The sequence below is a fragment of the Rissa tridactyla genome, chromosome 18 (assembly GCF_028500815.1).
Source record: "Rissa tridactyla isolate bRisTri1 chromosome 18, bRisTri1.patW.cur.20221130, whole genome shotgun sequence".
NCBI classification, from domain to species: Eukaryota; Metazoa; Chordata; class Aves; order Charadriiformes; family Laridae; genus Rissa; species Rissa tridactyla.
The window spans coordinates 3,308,114-3,326,515 of record NC_071483.1 but is presented as its reverse complement, the minus strand read 5'-3'; the positions used below and the strand labels follow the sequence as shown (position 1 = coordinate 3,326,515).

Sequence of the window (18,402 nt, the reverse complement as noted above, 5' to 3'; positions counted from 1 at the left end):
CAGGCGAAGGTACATCTCCCGCCAGGATTCAGACGCTTCTGGCTTCTCGTTCTTGAAGTCTCGGAGACAGTGGATGTGCCACAGTCGATCCGTAGACTCAATGAGGGCCTGAAACAAACGCAGATGTAATCTGGGATCCCCCCTGAGACCATCGCCCCCCTCTCCCTCAACAACAGCTAGTGCCAGTGGCGCTGGAATACCACCGAGGGCAAGGCGGCTTCATGACCAACTTGCAGCAAGAGAGGGGCAGATGGCAACTGCAGGAACTCAGGACTAGCAAATGCCACCTCTTGTTCTAAAGAGCCCTGTTCTTGACTCTTCAGCTATTGCAGGTGAGGAGAGAACGTCCCTCCTGCGTGTCACCAGCCCTTCCCCAGGCCCAGGCACTCACATGGTTACGTTCCTCAATGAGATGCAGCTGCTCTGGGGTGCATCTCTCCAATACTGGCTCCAGCACTGAGAAAGGGACACCACTAACTTCACAGATGGCTAGAGAGAAGCAAAATGCAGAGTATTTATCCCGCTCCCTCTCCACCAAGGAAAGGGCTTGACTCCTTGAATGCAGTGGAGAGCAGTGCAGCGCTGCACGCCACTACGGCAGAGGAGGGGAAGGAGAAAGGAGCCGCAGGTGCCATAGCTGTAGTGGGCCATCAGGCCCCAGTCTCTCCCAGTGAAGGGGTGCCTGCACAAGGCTCCGTTTACCCCTGTTTCCCGTGCTTGAGCACCCCCTCAAAGCACGCTGGCTGCCGATGCTGCAGCACCTGAGCTTTCAGGGAGATGTGCCCCATATGAGTTCGCTTGCCTTGCGACAAGGGGCAACTAACCATTCATGTGCTCCCAGCCCGATGCTGCTGGGATAGATACAGACAAGTTAGGAAGAGAGCAGTAGATGTGCCTGGCACCGCGAGTTTAAGACAGACGAGGAAGGGTACTTACAGTCAATGCTGTTAGTGAGGAGTCGGGTACTTTGGGGAGGAGGAGGCACCGTCTGTGGGACCGGGGCGGTTTTAGGGCCTGGACGCACTAGCGTCTTTGAATTCTGCCGGTAGCATGAGAGCCCCTCTTCGCTCTCTTCAGGTGTCAAGGCCGGTGCTGTAAAGTGAAAGACTTGGGGTAAGAAGGGAAGTGAGGAAAGAAGAGCCCAGCCTGAGGAATGGCACAGGAGACACAAATCAGAGTCCCCCAGAAGCAAGCTAAAGGGCTTCTCTAAGAGACCCACAGCCTAGTTGAGGAAGGGCAAGTCCAAAGCCCCAGGCTCCAGCAGGGTCAGCAGAGGATCTTCCTCATTCCTGCTAGAGCACATGGGAGAGAAGCCACCGCTTGTGTGAATCCCGGGCTCTGGGCATTACAGGTGGGATGCCAGACCCCAAGAGAAGGACTCAAACCCAGCCACCATCCCCTCCCTCCCACACACAGTGGCTGCAGCCCATTTCAGACCTATTTGCCTGCCCAACGTACCTTTCCTTTTTCTCTGTGAACGGGGAGCGGACTCAACTGGAGGAGGAGGGCTGCAGCTGGCCTGGATCGGCGGCAGCGGGATGTCGGGCAACTTTATGTCCACATCTAACAGTATCTGGAAGGAGACGACGTGCATGCAAGTCAGCCAAGAATACGGGAGAATGTTACATCCTGCCAGCGTACAAACTGTGCTGAACTGCATTTTGTTTGATATTTTGAAGAAGCCGCTCAACGCTGATCAGCTCACACCAGGGAGTAGCCTCAGCGGGAGGCTGCCCTTCTGCCACGTTACTGTGGCTCTGTCTAGGCTGTCAATACAAAGAAGCCAAAATTCGGGATCTGAATCACTCAGCTCTTGGCTCCATCCAGTAAGAGCCATCCACATCTTTAACCTACAAGGTTGAGCACCAAAGGCCTCCATCAAGAACCCAAGGCAGATTAACAATGCAAAGAACTCATTTAGTCAAACACTCATTTACTCCTCCTGCCTCTTCTCCTCCTCCCTGCCTCCTAGAAAAAGCTCTGCAGTGGTGGAGGAGAGGGGAACCTCCCAAAGTGGGGGAAATCCAAAGCTTGGATATGAGGCACCATTACAGCATCATAAAAGGCTGCTAAGATTATAAACACACTTTTTGAAGTGCAAAGTGTTTCAAAGTTGAGGAAAAAGATTCATCTGTCAAGGTTTTACACAGCCAGCACCTCCAAGGGGAAAACTAAGAAGCCCCAGATGGCCGAGGACCGAGAGCAGCTGATCCCACCTTCTCGGTTCACTTGCAGATCCTTCAGAACCTTACCCTCTTTGGTTCAGGAGCCTCTGGTGGTTCCTCCTCTGCCCTTTTCTCATTTGTACGCTTGAGGCTTGGGCTTTTCGCACTCAAGCAGGCGCTGTCGAGGCCGTCTTGGCACGGCAAACAGGTGCTGTGCCAGTGGTCTTTCTGCCCAGGTGACGCAGAGGGTTTGACCGCTTGCTTCTTTTTCTGGGGCTGATCATAAGTGAGGTACTCCTCAAAGGACATAGTAGGTGGTTCACAGTTGTCCTCATCGTCATCCTCCTCAGAACTGCTGGAAAAGCCCACTGATTTTCTGCCAAAGCAAGGAGAAACCCCGGGCAGAGTCAGCACACTTGTCTTAAAAGTGTTCGCAGAGCCTTTACCTTTATTACCTTCATCAGAGAAGTTTATCATCCCCACTTCAAAAATAGAATGTAGTTTATCCATCAAGATCACCAAACAGGTTCACTTACCTGTCTCTCTCTGGGGACACCAGGCCCAGCTTCTTCCGCCCGGCTAAGAACTTCCTCGCAAAGTCTGCGACAAGCTCGGGTTTCCGTGAGCCGGTCACAGTCTTCCCAACAGCGATCTCCTTCTGGAGAGAGCCCAGACATCAATTCATCTTAGCAAAACACGCAGCATTCTCACCTCTGCTAAACTTCCGACAGAGTGAATAAAGTTACCCCGCTGCCTGTCCCTGCCAGGTAGAAAGAAACCCCCTTGATCTAACGGCAGAGATACCCCATATAAGCCATAATGATTTCAGTGGCCATTACAGCATTTCTGTAAATCAAAGATGACTTAACTCTGCCTTAGGCAAACATTAATTATTAGTAGCAATAACCCAAGTTAGTATTTACCATGGCTGCGGGTAGGTTTGAAGACAGAAGACGTCTCGAATAGTTGTCAGGATTAGCACTTCCTAATCTTATGCCAATCCCGTTAGTGTCAGAAACTGCTCCAACTTGCAGATCCCAATCAAGTGTGAAGCTTCTGGAAGAACCGAGGGCGACCCACTGTCCTCCAAGGCTTCACACTCGCTCTGCCCCGCTCCGTCCGCGTGCCGTTTATCTCTAGGACCGCATCACAATCGCGCCTGTGACAGCGGGCTGCAGCAGGTGGCCGAGGCAACAGGCCCCATTCCCGGGAAAGCAGCATTGCCGTGGCCAGGATTATGCGGTGACTTGAGAGACAGGAGGGAGGTGGGAGAGATTTCCCAGCTCTTTACCACAAGAGCGTCCACTGTGATGGGCAGCTCAGACAGGCTCCTGAGATGCTTCTGTTCACCAGAAACCACTGATCCATCTCCATTGCATTTAGGAATGCATTGCCATGACTGAAAGTTTGGGTTTTCTTGATTGTTTTGGAAGAGGGAAACCGATACCACCGGTAACGGTGTGTTTCAGTGCTCTTGTGCTGGGATGCTGAGGGGGATGCAATAGTGCCGTAACCACGGCTAACTGGGTCTGCAAGCCCTCCGTCCCTGCACCTCCGGGCTGACGTTAATGCAGAGTCTCCCTCGGGATTCACGGGGTCCGGGGCAGGTAACGCGCTGCACCACCTACCTCAATCGATGGGGAAACAAAACGGGGGAAAAAAAGAACCCAATTGAGCTAAAAATGCCGGCATCCTCTCAGAGTTCAGAACCGCTGTTCCTTTGCCCACACTGTGGCTCAACAAGGTCCCTGGCAAACGCAACCATTGACCCTGTTTCTTCCTTCAGTCCCGCAGCAGAGTTTGTATCTTCTCTGCTGGAGAAAAAAAGACCGTTTCCAAACGGTTACAGGGGTGTCTGTAGTTTCACTTATACACGTCTGTGCCAGCAGCCCTATTTTCAACCCCAGAAAATATTCATACTTGACACCTTTCAGCAAGGCAATATAGAGTTGTACACAACACCGGGCAAATCCTATTCTTTCACATTACTGATAAATGTTTCAAAAGGCGAAGGCAAGAAAACCAAAGACTGGAAATGGTGCAACGTGTGGGTAGCACCCAGAGGTGCCGGGGATTTGTCCTGCTGACAGGGTAGAGCTGTAGCTGCTACAGAACTGTAGTGGAAACAGTTATAGCAGAAGAGCCAAAAGCCATTTTCTGACACAGGGAGGTGCTCAGAAGATTCACAATCTATCAAGGTGATGCAAAGGCAACTAAATTCAAGCCTAGAAACACTAACACTGCCACGGATATCGTTGAGAAGGTATCGGAAATAGGAAGAGCACAGGTTACAGCACCTTTCTGCTGGAGCAGGGGAATGGTTTAAAGTCCTACCCTAGCTAGGAACAGCCTGAGAATGCTTCCCACTCTCCTTCCCCTTGCATGAGATGAACAGAGAAAGGAGTGAACACGGCAAGGTTACTGGAGATGGAGTCAGCCTGTGCAGCCAGTGCCTGAAGACTTACAATGGCCAAGACACACAGACAGGAGTTATTGCCCCAATCTGAGACGAGGGTCAGCAAACGAGAGCACTAATTCTCTGTGCACAGCATGCTGAGCTGAGATGGGAAGTCTTGCGTGTGCTCCCAGCCCCACGGAGCCCCTGGCATTGACTCCTCAGCTGTCCCTCAGCTCCATTTGGGGATCACTGGTTAAACCCTGCTCTGGTCTTGGCTGAGAGGGAGGGAAAAGGAACCAGAGCCCCCATTGTTGTGGAAAGCGTGAGCCAGCAATGTGCCCTTGTGGCCAAGGCGGCCAATGGCATCCTGGGGTGCATCAGGAGGAGCGTGGCCAGCAGGTGGAGGGAGGTCATCCTCCCCCTCTGCTCTGCCCTGGGGAGGCCACATCTGGAGCGCTGGGTCCAGTTCTGGGCTCCCCGGGTCAAGAAGGACAGGGAACTGCTGGAGAGGGGACAGCAAAGGGCTGCCAAGATGCTGAGGGGACTGGAACACCTCTCTTAGGAAGAAAGGCTGAGGGATTTCGTTCTTTTTAGTCTGGAAAAAAGACGACTGAGGGGGGATCTCATCAATGCTTATAAATGCTTAAACTCTCTGTTAGCGCTCAGGGGTCTGGCTGGGTGGTAAAGGGGAGAGATTGTCCTGCCGCAAGCCATGTTGGCTGTCCTAGGCCTTGGCTGTCTGGGAGAAGGTGCCGGTAGTGGAGGCTGTTGTTGGTGGCAGCTCTGGAGCAGCTCTGCCGCTGGTTCCGTGGCTGCCAAGGCCCGAGCCGGCGGAGCTGTCTGTGCGCGCTGACCGGGGCAAAGCTGAGGCCCAAACCCAATCTTGGGCACTGCTCAACTGGCCCTTAATGAACCCTAGAGCGGCATACTCGGGTGTGGGTATTGCCCCCAGCATTGCTGTTAGGGGGGACCGTACCTTGATGAGGGCAAAAATGACAAGGGGCAAAATAGTAATGAAAACCATTTAATAATGTATTAAGAGGTTAAACAGTAAATGGTCTCTGGATCTTCCACTCTCCACCGGTGCCAAGACTTCCCAGGTTTTTGTGCCGGGAGATTCCATACAGCTTTCTTTTGCCAGATGACAAAGCTGCAGCCTCCCCAGAGTCCGAAGAAAAGGGCTGTTTGGGGACCTTCTCCTCCTTCGGTGCCACTTGTCCCCGAGAGGGAAAGTGCCAGGCCTGCCCGGCAAACTTCTTACCGAGAGAACCTGGTTTTGAAATCTTTGACAGCCTTGGCCATGATGGGTGCAATTTCTGCAAGAGAGAACGATAAAAAACCACAAATGAACCCAAACCCCCTGACATTAAAGCAGCAGGCACAGACTAGGGGAGCAGAGAGCAATTCTAAACTGCAATTTTGAAGAGCCTTTAGCCTCTCCTTAGGGAGGGGAGGGGATAGGAGAGGAGAGTCCACCAACGTGACCCCTCCTGCAGAGCCGGGATTTCCCTTGCAGCAGAAACAGCAGATTTGTGCCTTTGGAAACGGGGAGCTCTAAGAGACCAAGGGATGTTCTGCGGTTTGTACTTACTCTTGGCTGGTGGTTTCTTGGGCTCAGGAAACCAGGAGGAGAACATGGTCCTGCCCAAAGATGGGACAGAGTGGGGAGTGCTGGTGCTGGGCCCATCGTGGGACTTGCCCCCACTCCCACGAGCGTGGCTTTTGCTAGAAGTGCACAGGACAGGTTTTATTATGGAACAGATATGGGACAGACAGTTCAGGCAAAGACATCCGGAACAGCAAGCGCTACTGACAAATACTCACTCGGTCTTCTCTGGCAGAAGAGCTCGTCCAGTCCCAGACCTCTCTTGTCTCCTTTCTTCGTTCTGAGGGGCCTTTGATGGAGAGTCCAGAAACACAGTTTTGGCTGTTTGACCTGTAGGAGACCAAAGGGAAACATTGCTCAGATGCAGCTTATGATAAAGGAGGCTCCTCAGTGCTTGTCTAATGTCGGCAAGCTCCAAGCACCTCTTCCCAGTCCATCCATTGCAAAGCTCGGATTCTGGGGAAAATTAACCCTGTCCGTCCCAGCCGGAACCAGGACAAGCAGCCACAGCCTAGGAGAGCAGAGAGCAATTCCAAGCTGCAGCCCTGTCAAAGCAGAAGCAAGGCAGGCGTAAGCGTGTGCTCTTTGGCCACGACCTGTTGTATTTTCAGGTCACACACCGAGGAGAGCCCACTCAGCTTTCTGCATGGCAAGAGCACAGATCTCTGGTGAAACTCTCCCTGCTTCCTTCCCAAGGGAGCTGCAGGACAATTTCATGGTTCCCAACAGCTGGACAAACACAGATGGACAGCAGGAGGGGCAAGGCAGGGTTTGTGCCTCACCTGTACCATTAGGACAGGCTGAGACAGTCGGCACCGAGCAGGCAGCTGAATCGCACGTTTGCCTGTGGTTTTTCTTGTGCAAGGACTTTGAAGAGCCTTTAGCCTTTCCTTGAGAGGAGAGGAGAGGAGAGAGAGAGGAGAGGAGGAGAGGAGAGGAGAGGAGAGGAGAGGAGAGGAGAGGGAGAGGGAGAGGAGAGGAGAGGAGAGAGGCCAACAAAAATGACCCCTCCTGCAGAGCCAGGATTTGTCTTGCAACAGAAACAGCAGCTTCAGGTGTTTGCAAAGGAGGAGCTCTAGGAGCCGAAGGGATGTTCTGTGGTTTGTACTTACTTTTCACTGGTGGTTTCCTGGGGTCACAGGAGGAGAAGGTGGTTGCTGAAGGTGGGACAGAGTGGGCACTGCTGGTGCTGGGCCCATCATAGAACTTCTCCTCACTCCCACGAGCGTGGCTTTTGCTCGCGGCGCACAAGACTGCTTTTATTCTGAAAGAGAGATGGAACAGACATTTCAGGCTAAGGCACAGCAGGCAGGAACAGCAAGGCGCTACCGACAAATACTCACTTGGTCTTCTCCGGCACAAGAGGTCCCCCAGTTCCAAACTTCTTTTGTCTCCTTCGCACGTCCCGAGGGGCCTTTGGTGGAGAGGCCAGAAACACAGTTTTGGCTGCTTGACCTGTAGGAGACCGAAGGGAAACATTGCTTAGATGCAGCTTATGATAAAGGAGGCTCCTCAGTGCTTGTCTTAGTAGAGAACAGAGAGTTAAGCAACTCCTAAATTGGACTAGATTTAAACCAGCCACTCCGGAAGACCTTCCCCACATAAAGACATCCCCAAGGCAGCATTCCCAGAGCCCTCTCTCGTCATTCAGCCCTCCCTTACCTTTGTTGCTATGAGCTGAGCCAATCTTCCGGGATAACATGAGCAGCCGCTGCTCTCGTGCCTCGTGCAGGCGAAGGTACATCTCCCGCCAGGATTCAGACGCTTCTGGCTTCTCGTTCTTGAAGTCTCGGAGACAGTGGATGTGCCACAGTCGATCCGTAGACTCAATGAGGGCCTGAAACAAACGCAGATGTAATCTGGGATCCCCCCTGAGACCATCGCCCCCCTCTCCCTCAACAACAGCTAGTGCCAGTGGCGCTGGAATACCACCGAGGGCAAGGCGGCTTCATGACCAACTTGCAGCAAGAGAGGGGCAGATGGCAACTGCAGGAACTCAGGACTAGCAAATGCCACCTCTTGTTCTAAAGAGCCCTGTTCTTGACTCTTCAGCTATTGCAGGTGAGGAGAGAACGTCCCTCCTGCGTGTCACCAGCCCTTCCCCAGGCCCAGGCACTCACATGGTTACGTTCCTCAATGAGATGCAGCTGCTCTGGGGTGCATCTCTCCAATACTGGCTCCAGCACTGAGAAAGGGACACCACTAACTTCACAGATCGCTAGAGAGAAGCAAAATGCAGAGTATTTATCCCGCTCCCTCTCCACCAAGGAAAGGGCTTGACTCCTTGAATGCAGTGGAGAGCAGTGCAGCGCTGCACGCCACTACGGCAGAGGAGGGGAAGGAGAAAGGAGCCGCAGGTGCCATAGCTGTAGTGGGCCATCAGGCCCCAGTCTCTCCCAGTGAAGGGGTGCCTGCACAAGGCTCCGTTTACCCCTGTTTCCCGTGCTTGAGCACCCCCTCAAAGCACGCTGGCTGCCGATGCTGCAGCACCTGAGCTTTCAGGGAGATGTGCCCCATATGAGTTCGCTTGCCTTGCGACAAGGGGCAACTAACCATTCATGTGCTCCCAGCCCGATGCTGCTGGGATAGATACAGACAAGTTAGGAAGAGAGCAGTAGATGTGCCTGGCACCGCGAGTTTAAGACAGACGAGGAAGGGTACTTACAGTCAATGCTGTTAGTGAGGAGTCGGGTACTTTGGGGAGGAGGAGGCACCGTCTGTGGGACCGGGGCGGTTTTAGGGCCTGGACGCACTAGCGTCTTTGAATTCTGCCGGTAGCATGAGAGCCCCTCTTCGCTCTCTTCAGGTGTCAAGGCCGGTGCTGTAAAGTGAAAGACTTGGGGTAAGAAGGGAAGTGAGGAAAGAAGAGCCCAGCCTGAGGAATGGCACAGGAGACACAAATCAGAGTCCCCCAGAAGCAAGCTAAAGGGCTTCTCTAAGAGACCCACAGCCTAGTTGAGGAAGGGCAAGTCCAAAGCCCCAGGCTCCAGCAGGGTCAGCAGAGGATCTTCCTCATTCCTGCTAGAGCACATGGGAGAGAAGCCACCGCTTGTCTGAATCCCGGGCTCTGGGCATTACAGGTGGGACGCCAGACCCCAAGAGAAGGACTCAAACCCAGCCACCATCCCCTCCCTCCCACACACAGTGGCTGCAGCCCATTTCAGACCTATTTGCCTGCCCAACGTACCTTTCCTTTTTCTCTGTGAACGGGGAGCGGACTCAACTGGAGGAGGAGGGCTGCAGCTGGCCTGGATCGGCGGCAGCGGGATGTCGGGCAACTTTATGTCCACATCTAACAGTATCTGGAAGGAGACGACGTGCATGCAAGTCAGCCAAGAATACGGGAGAATGTTACATCCTGCCAGCGTACAAACTGTGCTGAACTGCATTTTGTTTGATATTTTGAAGAAGCCGCTCAACGCTGATCAGCTCACACCAGGGAGTAGCCTCAGCGGGAGGCTGCCCTTCTGCCACGTTACTGTGGCTCTGTCTAGGCTGTCAATACAAAGAAGCCAAAATTCGGGATCTGAATCACTCAGCTCTTGGCTCCATCCAGTAAGAGCCATCCACATCTTTAACCTACAAGGTTGAGCACCAAAGGCCTCCATCAAGAACCCAAGGCAGATTAACAATGCAAAGAACTCATTTAGTCAAACACTCATTTACTCCTCCTGCCTCTTCTCCTCCTCCCTGCCTCCTAGAAAAAGCTCTGCAGTGGTGGAGGAGAGGGGAACCTCCCAAAGTGGGGGAAATCCAAAGCTTGGATATGAGGCACCATTACAGCATCATAAAAGGCTGCTAAGATTATAAACACACTTTTTGAAGTGCAAAGTGTTTCAAAGTTGAGGAAAAAGATTCATCTGTCAAGGTTTTACACAGCCAGCACCTCCAAGGGGAAAACTAAGAAGCCCCAGATGGCCGAGGACCGAGAGCAGCTGATCCCACCTTCTCGGTTCACTTGCAGATCCTTCAGAACCTTACCCTCTTTGGTTCAGGAGCCTCTGGTGGTTCCTCCTCTGCCCTTTTCTCATTTGTACGCTTGAGGCTTGGGCTTTTCGCACTCAAGCAGGCGCTGTCGAGGCCGTCTTGGCACGGCAAACAGGTGCTGTGCCAGTGGTCTTTCTGCCCAGGTGACGCAGAGGGTTTGACCGCTTGCTTCTTTTTCTGGGGCTGGTCATAAGCGAGGTACTCCTCAAAGGACATAGTAGGTGGTTCACAGTTGTCCTCATCGTCATCCTCCTCAGAACTGCTGGAAAAGCCCACTGATTTTCTGCCAAAGCAAGGAGAAACCCCGGGCAGAGTCAGCACACTTGTCTTAAAAGTGTTCGCAGAGCCTTTACCTTTATTACCTTCATCAGAGAAGTTTATCATCCCCACTTCAAAAATAGAATGTAGTTTATCCATCAAGATCACCAAACAGGTTCACTTACCTGTCTCTCTCTGGGGACACCAGGCCCAGCTTCTTCCGCCCGGCTAAGAACTTCCTCGCAAAGTCTGCGACAAGCTCGGGTTTCCGTGAGCCGGTCACAGTCTTCCCAACAGCGATCTCCTTCTGGAGAGAGCCCAGACATCAATTCATCTTAGCAAAACACGCAGCATTCTCACCTCTGCTAAACTTCCGACAGAGTGAATAAAGTTACCCCGCTGCCTGTCCCTGCCAGGTAGAAAGAAACCCCCTTGATCTAACGGCAGAGATACCCCATATAAGCCATAATGATTTCAGTGGCCATTACAGCATTTCTGTAAATCAAAGACAACTTAACTCTGCCTTAGGCAAACATTAATTATTAGTAGCAATAACCCAAGTTAGTATTTACCATGGCTGCGGGTAGGTTTGAAGACAGAAGACGTCTCGAATAGTTGTCAGGATTAGCACTTCCTAATCTTATGCCAATCCCGTTAGTGTCAGAAACTGCTCCAACTTGCAGATCCCAATCAAGTGTGAAGCTTCTGGAAGAACCGAGGGCGACCCACTGTCCTCCAAGGCTTCACACTCGCTCTGCCCCGCTCCGTCCGCGTGCCGTTTATCTCTAGGACCGCATCACAATCGCGCCTGTGACAGCGGGCTGCAGCAGGTGGCCGAGGCAACAGGCCCCATTCCCGGGAAAGCAGCATTGCCGTGGCCAGGATTATGCGGTGACTTGAGAGACAGGAGGGAGGTGGGAGAGATTTCCCAGCTCTTTACCACAAGAGCGTCCACTGTGATGGGCAGCTCAGACAGGCTCCTGAGATGCTTCTGTTCACCAGAAACCACTGATCCATCTCCATTGCATTTAGGAATGCATTGCCATGACTGAAAGTTTGGGTTTTCTTGATTGTTTTGGAAGAGGGAAACCGATACCACCGGTAACGGTGTGTTTCAGTGCTCTTGTGCTGGGATGCTGAGGGGGATGCAATAGTGCCGTAACCACGGCTAACTGGGTCTGCAAGCCCTCCGTCCCTGCACCTCCGGGCTGACGTTAATGCAGAGTCTCCCTCGGGATTCACGGGGTCCGGGGCAGGTAACGCGCTGCACCACCTACCTCAATCGATGGGGAAACAAAACGGGGGAAAAAAAGAACCCAATTGAGCTAAAAATGCCGGCATCCCCTCAGAGTTCAGAACCGCTTCAGAACGGCTCAACAAGGTCCCTGGCAAACGCAACCATTGACCCTGTTTCTTCCTTCAGTCCCGCAGCAGAGTTTGTATCTTCTCTGCTGGAGAAAAAAAGACCGTTTCCAAACGGTTACAGGGGTGTCTGTAGTTTCACTTATACACGTCTGTGCCAGCAGCCCTATTTTCAACCCCAGAAAATATTCATACTTGACACCTTTCAGCAAGGCAATATAGAGTTGTACACAACACCGGGCAAATCCTATTCTTTCACATTACTGATAAATGTTTCAAAAGGCGAAGGCAAGAAAACCAAAGACTGGAAATGGTGCAACGTGTGGGTAGCACCCAGAGGTGCCGGGGATTTGTCCTGCTGACAGGGTAGAGCTGTAGCTGCTACAGAACTGTAGTGGAAACAGTTATAGCAGAAGAGCCAAAAGCCATTTTCTGACACAGGGAGGTGCTCAGAAGATTCACAATCTATCAAGGTGATGCAAAGGCAACTAAATTCAAGCCTAGAAACACTAACACTGCCACGGATATCGTTGAGAAGGTATCGGAAATAGGAAGAGCACAGGTTACAGCACCTTTCTGCTGGAGCAGGGGAATGGTTTAAAGTCCTACCCTAGCTAGGAACAGCCTGAGAATGCTTCCCACTCTCCTTCCCCTTGCATGAGATGAACAGAGAAAGGAGTGAACACGGCAAGGTTACTGGAGATGGAGTCAGCCTGTGCAACCAGTGCCTGAAGACTTACAATGGCCAAGACACACAGACAGGAGTTATTGCCCCAATCTGAGACGAGGGTCAGCAAACGAGAGCACTAATTCTCTGTGCACAGCATGCTGAGCTGAGATGGGAAGTCTTGCGTGTGCTCCCAGCCCCACGGAGCCCCTGGCATTGACTCCTCAGCCGTCCCTCAGCTCCATTTGGGGATCACCGGTTAAACCCTGCTCTGGTCTTGGCTGAGAGGGAGGGAAAAGGAACCAGAGCCCCCATTGTTGTGGAAAGCGTGAGCCAGCAATGTGCCCTTGTGGCCAAGGCGGCCAATGGCATCCTGGGGTGCATCAGGAGGAGCGTGGCCAGCAGGTGGAGGGAGGTCATCCTCCCCCTCTGCTCTGCCCTGGGGAGGCCACATCTGGAGCGCTGGGTCCAGTTCTGGGCTCCCCGGGTCAAGAAGGACAGGGAACTGCTGGAGAGGGGACAGCAAAGGGCTGCCAAGATGCTGAGGGGACTGGAACACCTCTCTTAGGAAGAAAGGCTGAGGGATTTCGTTCTTTTTAGTCTGGAAAAAAGACGACTGAGGGGGGATCTCATCAATGCTTATAAATGCTTAAACTCTCTGTTAGCGCTCAGGGGTCTGGCTGGGTGGTAAAGGGGAGAGATTGTCCTGCCGCAAGCCATGTTGGCTGTCCTAGGCCTTGGCTGTCTGGGAGAAGGTGCCGGTAGTGGAGGCTGTTGTTGGTGGCAGCTCTGGAGCAGCTCTGCCGCTGGTTCCGTGGCTGCCAAGGCCCGAGCCGGCGGAGCTGTCTGTGCGCGCTGACCGGGGCAAAGCTGAGGCCCAAACCCAATCTTGGGCACTGCTCAACTGGCCCTTAATGAACCCTAGAGCGGCATACTCGGGTGTGGGTATTGCCCCCAGCATTGCTGTTAGGGGGGACCGTACCTTGATGAGGGCAAAAATGACAAGGGGCAAAATAGTAATGAAAACCATTTAATAATGTATTAAGAGGTTAAACAGTAAATGGTCTCTGGATCTTCCACTCTCCACCGGTGCCAAGACTTCCCAGGTTTTTGTGCCGGGAGATTCCATACAGCTTTCTTTTGCCAGATGACAAAGCTGCAGCCTCCCCAGAGTCCGAAGAAAAGGGCTGTTTGGGGACCTTCTCCTCCTTCGGTGCCACTTGTCCCCGAGAGGGAAAGTGCCAGGCCTGCCCGGCAAACTTCTTACCGAGAGAACCTGGTTTTGAAATCTTTGACAGCCTTGGCCATGATGGGTGCAATTTCTGCAAGAGAGAACGATAAAAAACCACAAATGAACCCAAACCCCCTGACATTAAAGCAGCAGGCACAGACTAGGGGAGCAGAGAGCAATTCTAAACTGCAATTTTGAAGAGCCTTTAGCCTCTCCTTAGGGAGGGGAGGGGATAGGAGAGGAGAGTCCACCAACGTGACCCCTCCTGCAGAGCCGGGATTTCCCTTGCAGCAGAAACAGCAGATTTGTGCCTTTGGAAACGGGGAGCTCTAAGAGACCAAGGGATGTTCTGCGGTTTGTACTTACTCTTGGCTGGTGGTTTCTTGGGCTCAGGAAACCAGGAGGAGAACATGGTCCTGCCCAAAGATGGGACAGAGTGGGGAGTGCTGGTGCTGGGCCCATCGTGGGACTTGCCCCCACTCCCACGAGCGTGGCTTTTGCTAGAAGTGCACAGGACAGGTTTTATTATGGAACAGATATGGGACAGACAGTTCAGGCAAAGACATCCGGAACAGCAAGCGCTACTGACAAATACTCACTCGGTCTTCTCTGGCAGAAGAGCTCGTCCAGTCCCAGACCTCTCTTGTCTCCTTTCTTCGTTCTGAGGGGCCTTTGATGGAGAGTCCAGAAACACAGTTTTGGCTGTTTGACCTGTAGGAGACCAAAGGGAAACATTGCTCAGATGCAGCTTATGATAAAGGAGGCTCCTCAGTGCTTGTCTAATGTCGGCAAGCTCCAAGCACCTCTTCCCAGTCCATCCATTGCAAAGCTCGGATTCTGGGGAAAATTAACCCTGTCCGTCCCAGCCGGAACCAGGACAAGCAGCCACAGCCTAGGAGAGCAGAGAGCAATTCCAAGCTGCAGCCCTGTCAAAGCAGAAGCAAGGCAGGCGTAAGCGTGTGCTCTTTGGCCACGACCTGTTGTATTTTCAGGTCACACACCGAGGAGAGCCCACTCAGCTTTCTGCATGGCAAGAGCACAGATCTCTGGTGAAACTCTCCCTGCTTCCTTCCCAAGGGAGCTGCAGGACAATTTCATGGTTCCCAACAGCTGGACAAACACAGATGGACAGCAGGAGGGGCAAGGCAGGGTTTGTGCCTCACCTGTACCATTAGGACAGGCTGAGACAGTCGGCACCGAGCAGGCAGCTGAATCGCACGTTTGCCTGTGGTTTTTCTTGTGCAAGGACTTTGAAGAGCCTTTAGCCTTTCCTTGAGAGGAGAGGAGAGGAGAGGGAGAGGAGAGGAGAGGAGAGAGGCCAACAAAAATGACCCCTCCTGCAGAGCCAGGATTTGTCTTGCAACAGAAACAGCAGCTTCAGGTGTTTGCAAAGGAGGAGCTCTAGGAGCCGAAGGGATGTTCTGTGGTTTGTACTTACTTTTCACTGGTGGTTTCCTGGGGTCACAGGAGGAGAAGGTGGTTGCTGAAGGTGGGACAGAGTGGGCACTGCTGGTGCTGGGCCCATCATAGAACTTCTCCTCACTCCCACGAGCGTGGCTTTTGCTCGCGGCGCACAAGACTGCTTTTATTCTGAAAGAGAGATGGAAGAGACATTTCAGGCTAAGGCACAGCAGGCAGGAACAGCAAGGCGCTACCGACAAATACTCACTTGGTCTTCTCCGGCACAAGAGGTCCCCCAGTTCCAAACTTCTTTTGTCTCCTTCGCACGTCCCGAGGGGCCTTTGGTGGAGAGGCCAGAAACACAGTTTTGGCTGCTTGACCTGTAGGAGACCGAAGGGAAACATTGCTTAGATGCAGCTTATGATAAAGGAGGCTCCTCAGTGCTTGTCTTAGTAGAGAACAGAGAGTTAAGCAACTCCTAAATTGGACTAGATTTAAACCAGCCACTCCGGAAGACCTTCCCCACATAAAGACATCCCCAAGGCAGCATTCCCAGAGCCCTCTCTCGTCATTCAGCCCTCCCTTACCTTTGTTGCTATGAGCTGAGCCAATCTTCCGGGATAACATGAGCAGCCGCTGCTCTCGTGCCTCGTGCAGGCGAAGGTACATCTCCCGCCAGGATTCAGACGCTTCTGGCTTCTCGTTCTTGAAGTCTCGGAGACAGTGGATGTGCCACAGTCGATCCGTAGACTCAATGAGGGCCTGAAACAAACGCAGATGTAATCTGGGATCCCCCCTGAGACCATCGCCCCCCTCTCCCTCAACAACAGCTAGTGCCAGTGGCGCTGGAATACCACCGAGGGCAAGGCGGCTTCATGACCAACTTGCAGCAAGAGAGGGGCAGATGGCAACTGCAGGAACTCAGGACTAGCAAATGCCACCTCTTGTTCTAAAGAGCCCTGTTCTTGACTCTTCAGCTATTGCAGGTGAGGAGAGAACGTCCCTCCTGCGTGTCACCAGCCCTTCCCCAGGCCCAGGCACTCACATGGTTACGTTCCTCAATGAGATGCAGCTGCTCTGGGGTGCATCTCTCCAATACTGGCTCCAGCACTGAGAAAGGGACACCACTAACTTCACAGATCGCTAGAGAGAAGCAAAATGCAGAGTATTTATCCCGCTCCCTCTCCACCAAGGAAAGGGCTTGACTCCTTGAATGCAGTGGAGAGCAGTGCAGCGCTGCACGCCACTACGGCAGAGGAGGGGAAGGAGAAAGGAGCCGCAGGTGCCATAGCTGTAGTGGGCCATCAGGCCCCAGTCTCTCCCAGTGAAGGGGTGCCTGCACAAGGCTCCGTTTACCCCTGTTTCCCGTGCTTGAGCACCCCCTCAAAGCACGCTGGCTGCCGATGCTGCAGCACCTGAGCTTTCAGGGAGATGTGCCCCATATGAGTTCGCTTGCCTTGCGACAAGGGGCAACTAACCATTCATGTGCTCCCAGCCCGATGCTGCTGGGATAGATACAGACAAGTTAGGAAGAGAGCAGTAGATGTGCCTGGCACCGCGAGTTTAAGACAGACGAGGAAGGGTACTTACAGTCAATGCTGTTAGTGAGGAGTCGGGTACTTTGGGGAGGAGGAGGCACCGTCTGTGGGACCGGGGCGGTTTTAGGGCCTGGACGCACTAGCGTCTTTGAATTCTGCCGGTAGCATGAGAGCCCCTCTTCGCTCTCTTCAGGTGTCAAGGCCGGTGCTGTAAAGTGAAAGACTTGGGGTAAGAAGGGAAGTGAGGAAAGAAGAGCCCAGCCTGAGGAATGGCACAGGAGACACAAATCAGAGTCCCCCAGAAGCAAGCTAAAGGGCTTCTCTAAGAGACCCACAGCCTAGTTGAGGAAGGGCAAGTCCAAAGCCCCAGGCTCCAGCAGGGTCAGCAGAGGATCTTCCTCATTCCTGCTAGAGCACATGGGAGAGAAGCCACCGCTTGTGTGAATCCCGGGCTCTGGGCATTACAGGTGGGACGCCAGACCCCAAGAGAAGGACTCAAACCCAGCCACCATCCCCTCCCTCCCACACACAGTGGCTGCAGCCCATTTCAGACCTATTTGCCTGCCCAACGTACCTTTCCTTTTTCTCTGTGAACGGGGAGCGGACTCAACTGGAGGAGGAGGGCTGCAGCTGGCCTGGATCGGCGGCAGCGGGATGTCGGGCAACTTTATGTCCACATCTAACAGTATCTGGAAGGAGACGACGTGCATGCAAGTCAGCCAAGAATACGGGAGAATGTTACATCCTGCCAGCGTACAAACTGTGCTGAACTGCATTTTGTTTGATATTTTGAAGAAGCCGCTCAACGCTGATCAGCTCACACCAGGGAGTAGCCTCAGCGGGAGGCTGCCCTTCTGCCACGTTACTGTGGCTCTGTCTAGGCTGTCAATACAAAGAAGCCAAAATTCGGGATCTGAATCACTCAGCTCTTGGCTCCATCCAGTAAGAGCCATCCACATCTTTAACCTACAAGGTTGAGCACCAAAGGCCTCCATCAAGAACCCAAGGCAGATTAACAATGCAAAGAACTCATTTAGTCAAACACTCATTTACTCCTCCTGCCTCTTCTCCTCCTCCCTGCCTCCTAGAAAAAGCTCTGCAGTGGTGGAGGAGAGGGGAACCTCCCAAAGTGGGGGAAATCCAAAGCTTGGATATGAGGCACCATTACAGCATCATAAAAGGCTGCTAAGATTATAAACACACTTTTTGAAGTGCAAAGTGTTTCAAAGTTGAGGAAAAAGATTCATCTGTCAAGGTTTTACACAGCCAGCACCTCCAAGGGGAAAACTAAGAAGCCCCAGATGGCCGAGGACCGAGAGCAGCTGATCCCACCTTCTCGGTTCACTTGCAGATCCTTCAGAACCTTACCCTCTTTGGTTCAGGAGCCTCTGGTGGTTCCTCCTCTGCCCTTTTCTCATTTGTACGCTTGAGGCTTGGGCTTTTCGCACTCAAGCAGGCGCTGTCGAGGCCGTCTTGGCACGGCAAACAGGTGCTGTGCCAGTGGTCTTTCTGCCCAGGTGACGCAGAGGGTTTGACCGCTTGCTTCTTTTTCTGGGGCTGGTCATAAGTGAGGTACTCCTCAAAGGACATAGTAGGTGGTTCACAGTTGTCCTCATCGTCATCCTCCTCAGAACTGCTGGAAAAGCCCACTGATTTTCTGCCAAAGCAAGGAGAAACCCCGGGCAGAGTCAGCACACTTGTCTTAAAAGTGTCCCCAGAGCCTTCACCTTTATTACCTTCATCAGAGAAGTTTATCATCCCCACTTCAAAAATAGAATGTAGTTTATCC

The 18,402-nt window shown here is 52.8% G+C and overlaps 1 protein-coding gene and 1 long non-coding RNA gene across 2 annotated transcripts in view; both read right to left on the bottom strand.

Moving 5' to 3' along the window:
- The window catches only part of LOC128919018 (nascent polypeptide-associated complex subunit alpha, muscle-specific form-like), a 68,861-nt gene that overhangs the window by 49,669 nt on the left and 790 nt on the right, over positions 1-18,402 (bottom strand). The window contains exons 3-11 of the mRNA XM_054223964.1: positions 17,982-18,270; positions 17,188-17,302; positions 16,666-16,821; positions 16,121-16,311; positions 15,663-15,837; positions 15,344-15,455; positions 15,113-15,264; positions 7,513-7,624; positions 7,282-7,433 (exon numbers count right to left, since the gene is read on the bottom strand). Of these exons, the coding sequence (XP_054079939.1) occupies positions 7,282-7,433; positions 7,513-7,624; positions 15,113-15,264; positions 15,344-15,455; positions 15,663-15,837; positions 16,121-16,311; positions 16,666-16,821; positions 17,188-17,302; positions 17,982-18,270 (1,454 nt within the window). The remainder of the gene's footprint in view (positions 1-7,281; positions 7,434-7,512; positions 7,625-15,112; positions 15,265-15,343; positions 15,456-15,662; positions 15,838-16,120; positions 16,312-16,665; positions 16,822-17,187; positions 17,303-17,981; positions 18,271-18,402) is intronic.
- On the bottom strand, positions 266-1,580 carry LOC128918919 (uncharacterized). Its single transcript, XR_008469772.1, has 3 exons — positions 1,459-1,580; positions 937-1,092; positions 266-489 (listed from the first exon to the last, which is right to left on the bottom strand). It is a non-coding gene; the product is annotated as an uncharacterized LOC128918919 (long non-coding RNA).